Source organism: Mustela lutreola, chromosome 4 (genome assembly GCF_030435805.1).
Source record: "Mustela lutreola isolate mMusLut2 chromosome 4, mMusLut2.pri, whole genome shotgun sequence".
Classification (NCBI taxonomy): domain Eukaryota; kingdom Metazoa; phylum Chordata; class Mammalia; order Carnivora; family Mustelidae; genus Mustela; species Mustela lutreola.
In genome coordinates, this window is record NC_081293.1 from 117,980,103 (window position 1) to 117,998,034 (window position 17,932).

The 17,932-nt window shown below is 37.0% G+C and overlaps 1 protein-coding gene across 8 annotated transcripts in view; it reads right to left on the reverse strand.

The window, feature by feature from the left end:
- MAGI2 (membrane associated guanylate kinase, WW and PDZ domain containing 2) overlaps positions 1-17,932 on the reverse strand; it is a 1,359,941-nt gene that overhangs the window by 479,383 nt on the left and 862,626 nt on the right. For all 8 annotated transcript variants that reach the window (XM_059170944.1, XM_059170942.1, XM_059170943.1 and 5 more), the window contains one exon: positions 13,975-14,190. In XM_059170944.1, the coding sequence (XP_059026927.1) occupies positions 13,975-14,190 (216 nt within the window). The remainder of the gene's footprint in view (positions 1-13,974; positions 14,191-17,932) is intronic.

Here is a 17,932-nt window from a genome sequence, read left to right on the forward strand (position 1 = left end):
TCTCTCAGTTTGTCTGATATTTATTCATTCATTCCTTTATTCTTATTTAATGGATCAATCATTGTACTAGCAAACATGAATTTAATACCTACAATATGCAAGATACTTGACAAGAGCTTAATGGGGGAGAAGAAAAGAATTTTATGAGGCTACTATGAACTGGGTTGTAACCAGTAATTAGTAGCTTTCTCTAGCTGAACAAAATAGAGCAAAAAAATGAGTAAGGCAAATAGACAACCATAACATTCTCATATTCACTATTTGTAAAGGCTAATCTAGAGATGCGGTGTATGGTGAGAGCCAAGGGTTTCTGGTAAGACCCAGAATCACGCTAATGTACCCACAGGCAGCACGGAACCAAGGTAGGCTTCCCACACAGGGGCAGAACCTATTCTCAGAGGATGAATGTAGAATATTAAGAGGAATGAAAAGAGGAGTTGAGCTAAGTGGATATGCTTCTAAGCTGCATCAGTCAGGTAACTCACTCCACCTCTTCTGAGCAGAGCCAAGATAAGGTGCCACTTGGGTGCAAATTAAGTATTTTCTTTGAGATGCAAGGCAACAAGGTGGGTAGAGAGGAAGGGTCTCCCCCAACTCTGGGAAACTCAATAGAGTACTATGGTAATGATTTATTAAGTGATACTCAATGACACAAAATAGTTATATACAAATTTCTAGGATGTCAATATAGCACATGGAGATAAGGATATGTAAGGGAGCTGTGTGAGGAATTCCAACATTGAGCACCCAAGTGGAGAAGGAACTGGCATTGTGTTGCTTCTGTTACCAAGGCAGTGGTATTAATTAATTCATTAAATATTTGTTGAGACCCTACTAAGTGACAGGCACTAGGCTAGGCAGTGGGGCAGTCACGGAGAATGTGGTCCAAATGGTATGTATTAGTTTGGTAGGGCTTTCATAACAAATATCAAAGACTGGATGGCTTATAAAATAGAAATGTATTATCTCAGAGTTCTGGAGACTAGACCTCCTAGATTAAGGGTTTGACAGGGCCATGGTCCTTCTGGAGGCACTACACAAGGACCTATTCCAGACCTCTCTGCTAGCTTCTGGTAGTTACTTGGTTTATAGTAGCATAGCTCCAGTCTTCATATAGCTGGTACATGTACTTGGGACATGTGTCCCAATTTCACCTTTTTTTTTTTTAAGTTGGAAATTCTTTATTTTATTTTATATTTGACAGAGAGAGAGATATCACAAGTAGGCAGAGAGTCAGGCAGAGGGTGGGGGGAAGCAGGCTCCCTCCTGAGCAGAGAGTTCGATGCGGGGCTCCATCCCAGGACCATGGAACCATGACCTGAGCTGAAGGCAGAGGCTTAAACCTCTGAGCCACCCAGGTGCCCTGACCAATTTCACCTTTTTATAAGGACACCAGTCATACTGGATCAGGGGCCAACCCTACTCCAGTGTGACTTCATTTTAACTAACTGCTTCTAAAATGACCCTATTTCCAAAGAAGTGCACATTCTGAGATTCTGGTGGTTTGGACTTCAATATATAAACTGCAGAAAGGGGGGGGGGACTCACAATTCAACTAATTACATAGTATATTAGGTGTGTTCAGCTTACAATTCACTGAACATTCATGCTACATCATAATAGTTTCCCTGCTTAGTAAGGAAAATAGAAGATAACTTTGTTACATTTTGGATAATATGATTATGCCTTCCTTCTATATGAGGTTTATAATTATTATTTTTTTAATCAGATATGTTGGGTATTGTAAAAGTAACTGAGAATGTACCCATTAAGAACAGAATAGATTTTTTAATACACTATTTTTTAGAGCAATTTTAAGTTTACAGCAAAATTATTTTGGTTTGGCAGAGATTCCCCATAGGCTCTTTGCTCAACCCCATGCATAGTCTTTGCATTATCATCCAAAGACCATAGATCAAATTAGGATTCATTCTGAGTGATATAATTCATGGGTTTGGACCAATGTGTAATGACATGTATCCACTATCATAATATCACACAGTTTCACTGCTCCCAAAGTCCTCCCTGCTCTGCCTATTCATCCTGTCCTCCCCTCTAACTCCTGGCAACAACAGTGATGTTTTTACATCCATAGTTTTGTCTTATCCAGAATGTCATATGATGCACACATTTTCATATGGGCTTCTTCCACTTCAATATGCCTTTAAGTCTATCTAATGTATTTTAATGGCTTATAGCTCCTTTCTTCTTAGCATTGAAATATATTACATTATCTGGTGTACCATCCAAACTGATTTTTATTAATAAAAGGATGGGAAAGAACAGATTTTACCTGGCAACCAAGGGTGCATGTGTTAGCACTCCTCTCCTCTCATGGAGTTCAGCTTAGACAAGCATGGATGCAAATGTGCCCTCATACAAATCTCATTTGTGTAAGATCTAAAGTTTGAGAAGACCTAGACTATTTAAATTTTAACTAAGAGGGAGCCAAATAATCTATGCATATATTTTAGTTTTATAGTGGTGCGAAGCTATTTCTTGATTAGAAGTAGTCATGTAGAATTGTCCTTTTTGACTTCTAAGACATATTTTTCAGCATGACTTTATTGTTAAATCTAAACATGAATTTTTTTGGATATCTAAATGTAATTTTTTCCCTAAGATGCTTGCTGCTGAAGTGAACAGACTTTATCAAACACTGGCGTTTTTTGAGCATTTCATTTTACATTTCTAGGTCACTTGGATGCCTTGCAAACAAGAGCAAGGCAAGCTTTGTTTTGTTTCACTAACAATAGAATCAAAGAATATTTCAATCAAGAAGCAACACCTCTTTTAAAAGAATGGTAATGATGAAAAAAATTTCTCTTTCACCAGATCTGTTGAATTTCCTAGAAACTCTACACCAACACTGAGGCACAAAAACAGACATTGACAATGTACATTCTCATGTGAATGAAATGAGGACCTATAAAAAACACACTTTTATGTACACTTTTACTGTTATGAAGAATTAAGAAATATAATTTTTTTCCACTATCCTACCCTAATGATGTTTGTTGAATTTAGCAAATGCTTTTCTTCTTCCCATAAGAAGTTCAGAAGAACTCAAATATCTGTATACATTGTAGAGGGACTGAAAGCCATTTAATTGGAAGAGAATTAAATGTATGCATTTTTGCATTCAGTGCAGCTCACATAAATCCTATAGCTCTGGTCCAGTCTAAGGTTTGAGATAGAACAATATGTACGGCGGCCATTTCACTTGCTTACATGTTTACTGCCCTAGCAGTATCTAACAGATTGCCTTTCAGATGAAAGACTAATGATAAATCAGAAAGCCATGGCTTTGAATGTTCCCACTCAGTTTTATTAAGAATAATCAGAAACCAAGATAAAACCATTTCAAGAAAAATGCCTATTTTATCCCTTATCCATATTTTCACTTGACATAGTCTATGCATATAGTTAATGTTGAGCTTTCTATAATTGCCATCCTTCAAAATGAGGGAAAATAATGTTTTTAAGCTACCCAGGAAATTGTTGATTTTATTTCTCAAACAGTCATAAAATTTGAATTTCCAAAATTTGTTTTACCCTGTGAGAGCTCTGTGATTTATATTTCTAATGACTATGTGACAAATTTTAATAAATCTAATAATTTTTTCTGCTGTACTCATATTATTTCCTTGGGAATAAGCATAACTAGAGAACATTTAACACACACAAAAAAATGAGGAACATATTTGTACCTAATAAGAAAAGAGAATAGGGATAATTTGAGGTAATTTTTTTCTTTTGCTTTCTATTCAGTGATTCTCAGGTAGCAGAAAACGCACTTCACAAGGAAGAAATAGAACATAATTGCTAAGGCTGGTGTCAGACTGCCTGGGTTTGAATCTGTGCTTTACAGTGTAATGTTGAGCAAGTTATTTAAACACTCAATTTCCTTAACTATACAACGGGAATAATAACATTTCTTCCCTATAAGCATTATATGTGACATGCATAGAAACAGCTTAGAGCAGTATACTATCAGAACATAGTAGGTGTTCAGTAAATGTCATATACTATTATCAGTGAATTCCATTACTTAAAATATGAAATAAATTGCATAGTTAAATCAGTCAAGCAACCCAAATGGTCTCTCTTGACAGAAACAAGAAGTGTGATCAAGTCTGCATAATTTTAAAGATATTAGATATTTTTTTAAATGCAGTTACTAAAAAAGAGAGAAAAAGATACACATGAAACTAACATTTCCCTTTTTAAAAGTGTACACATAAATTGAATTTTTTTTCTCCATTGAGACATGTTGTGGGGTTAAGTGATTTAAAGGAGGAAAAATAACTCTCAGATAATAATCCATACCATTTTTTTTCAAGTTCTGGATTACTTCCTACAGAATTTTGCATTTGATTTTATTGAGCATGAGGCACTGCTCCTGAGCTATCAACTTAGTAACATGCTGGCACCACTGAGGGTACACACTTAACGCAGACTCAGAGATCTGGCTTCCCAATTCTCGATTAGCCCAAGGCTTAGCCTCCTCATACATTCCCAGGGCACCCATGGTTTTCAAGTCTGTTTATAACAGATGGCTCCCCACATTGGTTTCTGCTCATTTGTGGTAGGAACCATGGCCATAGATGGGGTGGGGCTTGAAGATTTCTCTTGCTTTCTTGCCAACTCAGCAACCTCATAAAAAAGTTTGTTCCTATGGATCCGAGGTCTTGCTGTATTTTCCTGGTGGTGGTGGTGGCGGCTGCTAGAGCATGACCCTCCCTTTGCTTCTAGAAGTTTAGGTTTTTAGTTAAAATTTGCATCATGGGGTTTTGTACATGAATGAACGCTTCATAGCTGACTAAGGGAAAAATGCCATTGCAAGCGATGTTCCATTTTGGCCCTACTACAGATCATATCCTATAGTGAGGCGTGGAGGGCATTCCATCCCCAGAAAGACAGCAGTCATGCAGTGGTCACCGGCACTCTATGTAGCCGCTGATCAAAAGTCCAGATGAGAGCTTATTGCTCACAGAATGCTCTCACTGATTTTCCAAAACCGTCTGAAACCAAAAGAGGAATCAAAATATGGGTGCTAAAATGTTGACACTGAATGATTAGTGAATTTTTGCTCACCATTGGAAAAACTAATTACTTTTTTTGATGTACTAAAATACGCACATGGACAAAATCCAAACATACAAAGGGAAAATACGATACAAAGTAGGTTTCTGTCTGTTTCTACTCCCAGTGCTACAGCAGTCCTGTTCGTAAAGATGATTATTTTTCTGCTCCTTCAGATAAATTTCTGAGTACACTGATTACCAACTTTTAGGTAGTGGGTTTTGTTTCTTTGTGTTTGTTTTTTACTTAGTTCTGCTAGTGTTTCTAAGTTCTAAAAAAAAAGTGCATTGCCTAAGTTTTTGTTGTTGTTGTTTTAATTTAAATTCTACCAGCTAACATACAGTATAATATTAGTTTCAAGTATATAATGCAGTGACTCAACACATCCATATAATACTTGATGCTCATCACAAGTTCACTCCTTAATTCCCATCACCTCATTAACCCGTCCCCCCACCCACCTCCCCTCTGGTAACCATCAGTTTGTTCTCTATAGTTAAAAAGTCTGTTTCTTGGTTTGCTCCCTCTCCTAAACTCCACATATGAGTGAAATTACAGGTATTTGTCTTTCTCTGACTGACTTATTTTGCTTAGCCTAATATTCTCTATCTCCATCCAGATCAATGCAAATTGCAAGATTTCATTCTTTCTTATGGCTGAGGAATATTCCAATGGAATATTCCATTCCATCTTTTTCTTCTAATCATAAGTCGATGGATACTTGGGTCATTTCAATTATTTGGCTATTGTAGATAATACTGCTATATACATTGGGGTGCATGTTTCCCTGTGAATTAGTGTTTTTGTGTTCTTTTGGTAAATCAGTGGTGCAATTGCTGGATTATAGGGTAGTTCTCCTTACAACTTCTTGAGGAACCTCCATACTGAGTTCCATAGTGGCTGCAAGTTTCCATTCCCATCAAGAGTGCATATAAATTCTTTTCATATAAGGTATGCAAATGAAGGGGTGGACACACAGTGATAATTTATATATATATATATATATAAAATCCGGAATAAAATATGAGAACAGAACTAGGGAAAGAGTTAGAGTAAAGTTAGGGTAACAGTTAACTATGCTTCTGATTTTTGAATATGTCAACTGAGGAAGCAGAAATTCCCAGTCCTGTAAAGAAATGACTTTTTGTCTGTAATATTTGTAGCCAAATTGCTTCTCATCCATTCAGGGGGCTAACCAGGAAAATGTGCATTACTAATAAATCATTTTTAATACCTCAAAATTATTTTTCATCTCTATTTGAAACCCTCAGTTGGTTATAGGTTCTTTGGAGCACTAAAAGAACAAAATGTAAAATTAGGAAAATTGAAGAGTCAAGGACTATGATTAGAAGATGACAAGGTAAAAAAATCCAAGATATAAAAAACTAAATTGTAAAGACTCACTAGGAAGATTAGTAGAGGGAATTATTTCCCATTAACAGGGGAGAAGAGCTGCCTTGATTAGCATATTTTCTTCTTTCTGCAATATTTTTTTCACATTTTAATAAAAGTAGACTGGAATAATGGCAATAAAATGAATCCTCATAGCTTTGAAACAGTATATGTGAAATGATTTTAATAACGTCATGCATTCAAAAGATGTTTATCATATAGAAACCAGTCCCCCAAACCCTCAACTAACTTTGGGGTAAGAGAAACTGATACAAGTACTGAAAATATCAAAGACCAAAGCAAGATACGAAGAGAAACAGAGGATGTAAGTGTGCAGTATCATTTAGATCTGGCTTTCAAAATTCTGAAAAAAATCCAGAAGACTCAGTGCTATATAAAACATAACATTGCCTTGCAAAGTTTTATGAATATCCAAGGTTCTGAAAGAGAAAAAGAAGACTTTCATTTTGATCTTGCTAATTCAACTGCTATTCTTCAGGGCCAAATTGGAGTCAAGATAGAGTTTGATGAGAGCAAGAAGTCAATTAGGAGGAAAAAGAAGAGGTCCGATGCCCCGCAATGGAGCTCTGTGGAAGGAATGAGCATGCACAGGGACCTTCCCTCTTCAGGAATGAAGTCCACCCCCAGCCAGAAATAACTACCGCACTCTTTGTCTGGCAATAAAGTAGCTAGATTTCACACTGCAATTATAATCACCTCTTACGAGGAGAAATATGAGACAAGGCAATGGAACACAGAGCGAAAATCAGACCTAGAGAGAATGGATGGCTATAATGAGAAATAGGATTAAGCTCCATCGGTGCCTGGAGAACGTGAAGACACTTAAACATGGCCAACCGTCCTCAGGCTCTCTCCAAGGGCTGCACCAGCCCGAGGGTTACCCTGGGTGTTCTTACCCCTCACTCCTCATTCGTGTATCAAATCTCTCATGCACATTGTACAAACCCTCAGAGAAGTAGAAAAACACTCTCCACACGGGTTGAGTACAAGATCCCCAAAATGCTGAATCAGTGTGAGGGCATGAAGAGGTTCAAATTTCGCGCTGCTTTCAGTTTAACAGCACAGCGAGTCGGCTTTGATTTGAAGTGACATTCCTGAACCGGATCACGATTTCAGCATTTCCCCAGTGCTGTAGTTACAATTACTACTGTCGTGCCTAAGCAAGAGCTTTAAAATGACTGCCTCATTACTTTATAATCACACCCAGATACTCAGAACATTTGACAATCAGGGCACTTCTAACTTTCTAAACCATCCTTTTAAGAAAGGATGCCCCTTATTCATAAATGAAATATCTAATTTTAGAAGATTAATTTAAAATAGTCCCCAAAATTTGCCCCTCCAAAGCAAAGATAAAACCTAATACAGTGTTTGGGAATAAGATCATAACATCAAGCTTCCTCCTCAAAGAAAGAAAGAAAAAGAAAAAAGAAAAGAAAAAGATAAAGATCTGAGTGGATACACACATCACAGTCTCTGTGAACCCACAGAAAAATAAGCAGGGGCTAGGCTTTGGGGTGGTTTCAGAGTGGGCTATTATTCACAGGAAAACAGCGAGATTCACTATGGAGGACATAATTCTTTTGACAGTGACAGGACCTCATTCACAGAACCAGGACTGATGGTGCATACACAGTCAGCGTGCCAAGCAGCACAGGACCTGGATGTGGGTCCCTAATGGTGAACTGAGATCATTGCTGAGGACACTCGGTGATCACATAAGGGACACTCTGTTTGCTCTCTGGGAGAGGCAGTTCATTTGCACTAATTGCGGGCTTGGGGGCCTGGAGAAGGCAGCTCTGTGTACACATACTGTATTCCCTTTGTTGGCGAAGGTAGCTCTCACGGACCCTGTTCCTCCTGGCATTGTGTGTGTATGTGTATTAACAGAGAGATTTAGCTGCCTTTAAAATATATGTGCATTCTAATTCCTTGCACTAGGCTTACTAATAGCTAGTGAGGGGAAGTTACAATATAATAGTGAATTACTTTCCGGAAAAGTTTAGCAGATAATTCATGAAATAAAAGCAATCCAAGAAAGCTTAACCCAATTACTGTGGTTTATAGGACTTTCTTTTCTTCAGAAAAGTTCAATCTTAAAAACAAAACAAAACAAAACACAAAACTATCTACTTATTATCCACCTATTCTGTATTTTATTTTAATTCTGGCACAGTTAGCCTATAGTGTTATATTAGTTTTGGGTGTACAATATAGTGATCCAACATCCACCTATTTTTGGTATTTTCACAGAGAAATCATCTCATCTCTAAGAATACACATTTTCAAATGTAATTCTACATCATTTTCCTTAGTTACCAAATAACTTTTGCTGGAATGTAAGATCAGGAATGTTATATCTTTTAAACTTAAATGCGGTGCACGAGGAAGATACTAAGCAGTGTAAAATGAGTATGAAGTAGAGCTACTCATGTAAAACTCTGACATTCTCTAGAGGTTAGGTTGACTAAAAAAATAAAGATTCACAAGTTCTTCAAATATTTGAAGACCTATACTAATCACTGACATGGGTAAACAAAAAAATAAAAGTAGCCCTTGTCCTAGCAATGTTTATAATGTAGGTGGGCGTGCCAGACACACACGTTATGAAAAGTCAGCTACAAGTACCAGCTTAATCAATGTCTTCCAAATGAATGAAGAGTGTAAACTTGTACTTCAATAATTCAGAGATGGGCAGTTTCACCTTTTCATTATGGGAGTCAACAAGTGATTTCTTGGGAATATCAATATTTTTATTGAATTTTGACTAAAAGAATAGGAGGTTACAGTGTAGAGAAGGCCTTGTCAAACAGGTATCAAACAGATGTAGGCTTTTTATGAGGATGGAGTAAGGACCAGAGAAGAGATGGGGGAGTGGGAGATGGGAAGATGGGGACAAAAGCTAAGAGATGTTGCAGTCAAATGTGGGATGACCTGAGGGGTTGCCCAAGGAGTTTGGAGCACTTTAAATGGAGTTCGCCCAAGTTTAGGCAAGGATAGTTGCATGATCAAGTGCTGGTTCAAGAATCTTTAATTGATAGAAGAATAACAGGCAATCTGATAAGAATGGAGCCTGGAGGAGTGGAGATCCATTAGGGGACTGTGGTCCACAAAGGAGGTGATAAGGCAGCAATCTAGGATAGTGATATTTGGAAAAAAGAGATAAAAACTACAGGCCCAGGGATTTTTATAGCCAATAATATATAGCAAGGCTAGGGGAAAGAAGTATCAAAGAAGTCTGAGCTATGTGGGTGAAAACAAGAATTTGAAAAATCAAGTAACGGCCTTTATGAACTGATTTGCTTGTTTTACATGAGAAGAATTTAAGAGGAATGTTGCAGTTAAGTTGCTATAGAAATGCACAGGAGGGGCAGTCCAGTGGGCTGTAGTCAGAAATATGGCCCTGGAACACAAGAGAAAAGTGAAGGCTGCAGGTAAATCTATGGTATTTGAAGCTATGGGGCCGGATGTCAACTCTAACAAGATAAGGGTGTCTAAATATAGATGAGGTTAATGTCAAGGAAAGGTTTCCTGGGGATATGAATTTTAAATATCAGTTTAAAGGCAGGTTCTCTCAGATGACGTACAGCTGTTTCATCTAACACTGCAGCCACAAATTCAGTGAAGGACAAATATAACAAAATACAGTGTCATGAAATCCGCTGAGATGAAAGGTTGTGATTTTACATTATGGCGGTCAGGAGTCACTTTGTCCTCAGCATGGTTCACAGCCCAGAGAAATGTGGTGGAAAGGGAAAGTTCAGGTACTTCTGGGTCCAGATCTCGACTCTATTACTAAATTAACTATTACCTTAGTTGAGTACCTTAAGCTAAATTTCAGCATATTCTTTGTTAAGTAAGCATACTATAATTATGGGAAAAGAGGCAATATATGTACTTTATGTCTAGCCCATCTTATGTGTTCATTAACAGAGAGTTATAAAAATAAAAATAAAAATGAAAAAAATAATGGTAACTTTCAGTATCAACAAGAATTGCACTACAGTTTTAAGGATAGAACTATATTGATTTCTATCGCCAAAGTGGCACATGTCAGAGAGAGAAACATTTCTGATCTGCGACACTGAAAGATCATTCTATGGCTTTTCTCAGTGATATGGGCTAACTCCATCTGTCTGCTGTAATTTTGAGCAAAAAAGGGAATCTAGCATTAAGAGCTCACATGAATATTCATGGACAATGTTAGTAGAACTTCATGTAGAAATTATATATTTAAAGGTGGTCACCAACTTTATATAAATATGGCCTGAAAGTAAAAGGAATACACAGTTCTAAGTATAAGTTCAAAGGAGAAAAGAAGAAGAAAATGAGTAATAGAAGTAAATCGAGGACTCCTCTAAAATCTACTTATATAGAGAAAATAATTCATTTTGGTAAAGTATAAGGAGTTAGAGATTGGTAGGTTTGATCCTTAAATACTTGTGGAATATTATTTTAAAAATGGGATGTTTTTGTATCTACAGAGCCACATAAGTTGAACTGTATATGATTTCATATACAGTTGAACTGTATATGAAAGAAATAATAAACTTCTGGTAGGTAGAAACTTACAATGTCCCTTTTAAAGAGTTACAAGTGAAATAGTGGTCATGTGTATACACGTTGCTGAGAAATGTACTCATGCTTCTGTTTGGTGCTGTAAGACTCAGGATAGCAAAGCAGCTAAGAACATGGTTTCTGGATCGATAGTTCCTATATATAAAGGCCTGTAACTAACTGGGCAAATTACTGACCTGTAGTGCACCTCAGTGTCTTGATCTATGAAATAGTACCCCTAACCTATACAATCTGTTAAGACAATTAAGTGAACTAGTACATATAATGAAAGTTATATGTTAGGGAGTTATATGTTAGGGAGTTATAACTAACATATATGTTAGTTATATGTTATATGTTATATAGTTATATGTTAGGGAAAGTTAAAGTTAGGGAGTTCCTAGCACATGGTAAACATCTACAAGAAGTAAATTTTTACATTATTTATTATCATTATTATCAGTATTTTTATGTAATGGAATAAAAATCACCTCAGTAAGCTTTTTTCACTCTCTGAAAACACCTCATCAATTGTACTATGTATGCTCTGAACTGACATCTGATATTAATTGGTATTATAGGCTCCTGGTTGATACGGGGCCGTAACTAAAATTTAAGCAACAATTTTCTCAATATTGTTGGAAGCGTCTTATATCTAGTGACTGTATGGGAAGAAAAACAAAGGCAGGATAAAGACCCTGTGCTAGGGGGGAAAAATTGTGACAAGGTTCAGAAGGTGAAGAGCTGAGTGAATGTATAGGAGGAAGGCAAAGTGAATCCTCACGTTTCTGTTGTATAAACATAAAGAAAAACAAAGATTTCTAATAAGGAACGACAGACCCATTTCTGGCTTGGGGCTGTTTGCTCCATCTTCCAACACTGGGCAAAGATCTGCCTAATTTACCTCTCTCTCATCCGCCACAAGGGAAAGAACAAGATAAGGGCCATTGGTCCAAACAGGCTTACGGAGCCACTGTAAGCATCTGCAAGCATTTGTGGCATCTATTAAGTATTCAGACATCCCAGATTTGACCTGGGTAGTTGTTCTCTACTGACCTCAGGCTGCGAGGTGCAGAAACAGAGATATCATTAGGGCTGGTTAAGAAGAGTGCAAACTGATGCATTTTCCTTGGGGGCCCTTAAGACTTCCTAGCCACACACACACACACACACACACACACACACACAAACACACACACAATTCCTTATATAACTAATAGGTATGAATTGAAAGGAATGGTGATTCATTATGATCCCCAATTAAGAAATTTCCTAGTTTATAAATCTGTGGGTCAAGAATGCTTCATTTGATTTGGCCTATACAGAGTAGAAATGAAATAGAAACCAATGATTCAGGCCCAACGAAGGACATATATTTTATATTTTTATCTATAAGGGATTAACCAGTAAGAAACTCTGTAACTGCTCTTTGATCCCCTACTTCTGCTTCTCTTATGATTATTGCTTCTACCTGGCTGAATCATTTGGCTTCTCACATCAAAGATAACTAAGAAAACTATGTACTACTGTCAACTTAATTTATATCTAGTCCATAATGAAAAGTAAATATTTTGACAAAGGTATTTCAGAATCAAAAAAGAAAATGTATCTAATTGCTTGAAAATTAGCTGTAAACCTGTAAATTATTTTCCTCTCATATACTTAGCTCTTCACCTTCTCATATACTTAGCTCTTCACCTTCTGAACCTCATCACATTTTTTTCCAACACAGGGTTGTAGTAAACAAGTTACATTATGTACCAATAGTGATTTTTAGCATTTGTATCCAGAAATCATTTGTACCAGTAATTGGTAGGATCAGAGCACATTTTTCACCATTACATTAATGGAGGAGGTTGTCCTCCTCTGAGTAATCAAGATGAAACCCCTTCTTAGGGTTTTACACCTTCAGATTAGATTCTGGTCTCCTTATGTTCAAGGAAGGGAATTTCTGCAGGTACTATGAAAAAGGAAGATAAAAAACAAGCTCACGAAACTTTAATAAAAATAATTGAGTATGAAAATTCAATTACATCACTATAGAAACAGTACAGTGATTATTAAAAACATAGATATCAGAGTCATTATAGGAAATATATTTGAATAATATGTATGCAAAGTGCACAGGTTTACATTTTTAAGAGCTTTAACATGGTTCTTAGATTTTCAATGCCTACTGATATGCTGTTATTAAAAAATAAATAACTAAAACAAAACTATGGAAACTTACTTTAAGCTTAGAGGCTACAAGAACACCATATATTTGCTTCAACATTTAATTATGAATATAATGAAAAATATCTCTTATAATAAAAAAATTGGCACTCTGTTAGTAATAAGCACAAGAAAACAGCAAACCCACTCTTTATCTGCCTGATATTCTTTATATACATGATATGATAGATCATAAATCAAACAGATAAAATGTCTTCTCCTTGTTTTCAGAGTAGGTGAATAGATGCCTTCATCAAGTCAGTGTATAAGGATTCTTTCTCCAATGGTAAGGATGAAGAGAAAAATATACAGACGTGGTATAAGCCTGGTCATTTTGAGGACAATGTTCACTGAAGTTGTTAACTAAATCACATGACAGCCTCTTTTTACAGAACCATGAGTACAGTACGGTTTCTGAAGATAGATTTCCCCAATCTTCATTAGCAAAGACCCTAGAACTTTACACAATCATATTCATGACTTGTAACATTTTCTACGATGTAGTAACCATTCATTATATAGCTATCAATACTGTGCAAGTGAAACCAAAAACTGAGGAACTTGAATTAGTTGCATTATGTGTCAAAATTAGAACAAAAGGATACAAGAATTGCACCTTTCCTTTTAATATCATAATCTTCTCTCTCTGAAAGTGACTGTAATCATACACACACACATACACACACACGTGTATTAGTGACTAACCTGGTGTTACTACTACTCCATTTCCATTGACCACAGGCCTCTCTTCCTCTTCTTCCTCAGGAGGCTCTATACTTGCTTTCTCCATGTTGCTCACTGATTTATTCCTCTTCCGTTTTCCTTCAGCACTTGGAGTGGCTCCCGGAAGAATCTGGTCTGTCACATTTAATAATAAGGGTGCTGGTTCTGCTGGAGGCTTTGGCGTGCCGTAGTAATTGTCTGCAAATGATACCAAAACATTATGGAATTAAATATTTCTCTTACTGTGTGTGTAATTTGTAAAGAATGGAAATTATATTGACAAGTGTGTATCCTTTTCTTACATATATTTTACACACATAAAATGGCTTTATATCCTTTCACATTTTTATATATATCTTTATTTGTTGCTTTTACTATATTGGGTTTTAATGCTTATATAAAGATAGAAATTTCCTCTTCATTCTCACCTTTTGCCAAATCAAAATATAGTCTTATGTATTAGTCTCATATGGTACAAGAGAACTTCAAAATTAGTTTAAAAATTTGATAAGCTTTGATTATAGCCTTTTAAAAAATAATTCTGTCTGAATGAGGGTGCAGGTAACCCTCTTTTTTTTCTTTTTCTAAGATTTATTTATTTGAGAGAGAGAGAGATAAATTGAGACCGTGTGAGCACGGGGGGAGGGAAAGAGGGGGAGAGATAGGAAGAGATGCCCCACTGAGTGTGGAGCTGGATAGGCAAGGCTCAAACTCAGGAACCCAGGATCATGACCTGAATGGAAACCAAGAGTCAGATGCCTAACTGACTGAGCTACCCAGGCCCCCATGTCGCCTTTTTTTTTTTTTTTTTTTTTTTAAAAAAGTATATCACACAACATTCTGGAAGGGCAAAGCATATTGTGCTTTTCTCCAGCTTTCAAAGGGCTCTGGCTGTCTTCCTTCATGGTCACCGCATCGTGCCCAGAGAGGTATTGCCAGGCCAGTATAGTGGTTCCCACGGCTGCTGACAGTGGGCCTGCTGCCCTGATCATTCTTCAGATTATCACCACTCTTTTCCCCACAGCTATGGAATATTTGATTCTCCCATCAATCGGTGAGACTTCTTAAAGAAGGAGACAGATTCTTATTTCTCCCTGTAATAACCATCTAACACGCAGCAGACATGGAATCGATGCTTACTAAGTGAACATCTTGATATATTTAAGGTGAGTTGTTTAACATTTTGATTGGTAAAGAACATAGTGGTACTTTCTAAAACCAGTGTTATACTTTTAGCACCAGCGTCAAGCCCACATTGGTGTTTTCATTTAATTGAATAATTTATGCACTCATTTGCTACTCATTCATTACAATCTTTATTTAGTACTGGGTCTGTACCCAGGCACTCCAATAAGTTTGAGGAAAAAATGATGACTGTAAAACAATCCTTGTCTTCCAGATGCTCAACAGGGTAGAAGGCTGGTGCACCTGACATCAAGCAGATAAGATTATAACCATAAATGGGACTAAGTACTGCTATCAAAGAGGCACAGAGGAGAAAGCATGTCTCACTATCTGCAGTGGCCATTGAAGACAACAGGGAAAACAGTGTGCTGTGTAAGAAACAACCCTGAGCTGGAAGTCCTGGGCTCTAGACTTGGCTTTTCTATATGACTACAATTCAAGGAAGTTGCTTAACTTCACTGAGCCTCAATTTCTTCATCTGTATATCAGGAATAGCAATTCTTGTTATACCTATAGGTTGCCAATAACCAAAACCTACTGTAGCAATGTTAAACATGATAAACATGCGCTGAGAAGAAATGAGATGGTCAGTTGAGGGTAGAGGCTGACAGATTTGGGGGAAAATGGGCAGAAACAAAGGAGTCTGGTCAAAACATGCAAGTTGTCACTTGGGTCCCAGACTCTGAGAGCCCAGGTGATTCCATGGCTGTGGTCGCAACCCCTCCCTGTCACTCCTTTGCCTGGAATGAGGCTCCATCTCTCCTCAGGAGCTCTGATGTGCTCATTTCCGGGAAAACTCTCAGGTAGGGTTGTCTCATTGGCTGAGCCTCCGTCAAGAAAGAGCCTGTGAGTGGCCAAATTAGGGCAGGAGAGTGGCTGGCTGCTCTCCTTCGATTTCGGGAGAGGGAGGCAGGGCTCTACCCAGGAGGGAAGGGTCCTGGAGTGCTGGGCCAGCAGAAATGACCAATGCCTACGACACTTGGCCTCTTTGTTGGGTTATTGCGAAGATGAAGAGTGTCTGAGGAAGTGCTTCATAAACTGTAAATTTGCCATGGTTTTCATGGCAGTGTAAACCTCACGCTGGCACTGGGTGACTACTCTAAAGGCTAGCTCAAATACTAATGCTGTTGCTCATTTTCATGGGTATTCACAGTTGTAAAGGAAATACAAGGAGAAAAAAAATACCATCATGTAAAGTGGTTCTTATACATGTAAAACTTTTATACAGAAGTCTGCAAAGTGGATGACATATATTTTGCTAAAGGTTACTTTCTAATTTAATTTAGAGCATTTCAAATGAATCAGACTTTTAAATGTACTTGCTGAATTCTGAGCAAACACAAACTGCTAGTTCCTTCTTAGAAGATGGGATTGGGAGGGAGACAAACCATAAGTGACTCTTAATTTCACAAAACAAACTGAGGGTTGCTGGGGAGAGGGGGGTTGGGAGAAGGGGGTGGGATTATGGACATTGGGGAGGGTATGTGCTTTGGTGAGTGCTGTGAAATGTGTAAACCTGGTGATTCACAGACCTGTACCCCTGGGGATAAAAATATATGTTTATAAAAAATAAAAAATTAAAAAAAAAAAGAAGTCTGTAATATCTCAGCATCCCAAAGGGCTTGCACCATTCTCAGTACCCAGCTATGCTGTCTAGGGAACCTCAATACTTAACTGCTTATTCAATAAACATAAAGTAAAACTAGTAAATAACCAGTGTGTCCCAATACAAAATATACTTGTAAGTAGTAGTCTGAGAATATTAATACCTTCAGGTGTATACAGTAGTGAGATAAATGGATCACATGCCAGTGTCCCCCCCAACGTGTCTTTTATAGTTTAAATCTCCCTGAAGTAGAAACATAACCTTTTATTAATTAGAAATGAATTCATATCTCAGGCTAAAAATAAATATGAAGTAACAGATCCTGATGAATTTATACTGCTAAATAATTACACCTATTGGCACGTAATGTGATTATAAATTATATAGTAATATTCTATTTCTATAATTTGATTTATGAAAATAAGACTTCAGATTAAATTTTAGATGTAAAACTGTATGAATCATTAGCTGAAATGTTAAGATTATCTTCATAGCAATAATAAGAGCAATTTAGAAGAAGCACAGAAATAACCCATACCATTACTACACCTGAGAAATACAATATGCCAAACCCAATGCATCAAACTAGGCAACCAGAAATACCTAAACTAAGTTGAAGAATTAGCCAGGTAGTCAGGGCACTAAGCCATTGAAAAGATTCCCTGATGCAAGTATATAAAAATCCATATACTAAGGGTAAAGTATGGCTTTTAGGTAACACATCAGCATGTTTTCAGAAGAAAATAAGCACCAAACTGTTTTTAAATATAGTTTAGAATAAAAAAATAGTTTAGGAAAAAAAAAAGAATGAAATGCCTCTACGCATGGTGCCAAGCATTTAGAATATCTAAAATCCCAGAATATCATGACAATATGGTATAATATTTAACTGCACAGATCATGCTGAAACAGACTGTCTTTGAATCCTGTGTCCACTAAACTGGCTGCCTCTTTCCATCCTTACATTTCTCTAGTTAAACTGGGAACATGGGGACATAAGATGACTATAGTCAAAACAGCAACTACCATGACTAGTACCATGACTACCATCGCTACCATTACGATTTACTGAGCTGGACAGTGTAACAGACATTTTATTGATGCACCCTTAGATTAAATGGGAGCTAGAATAACTTTCTTTAAGATTTT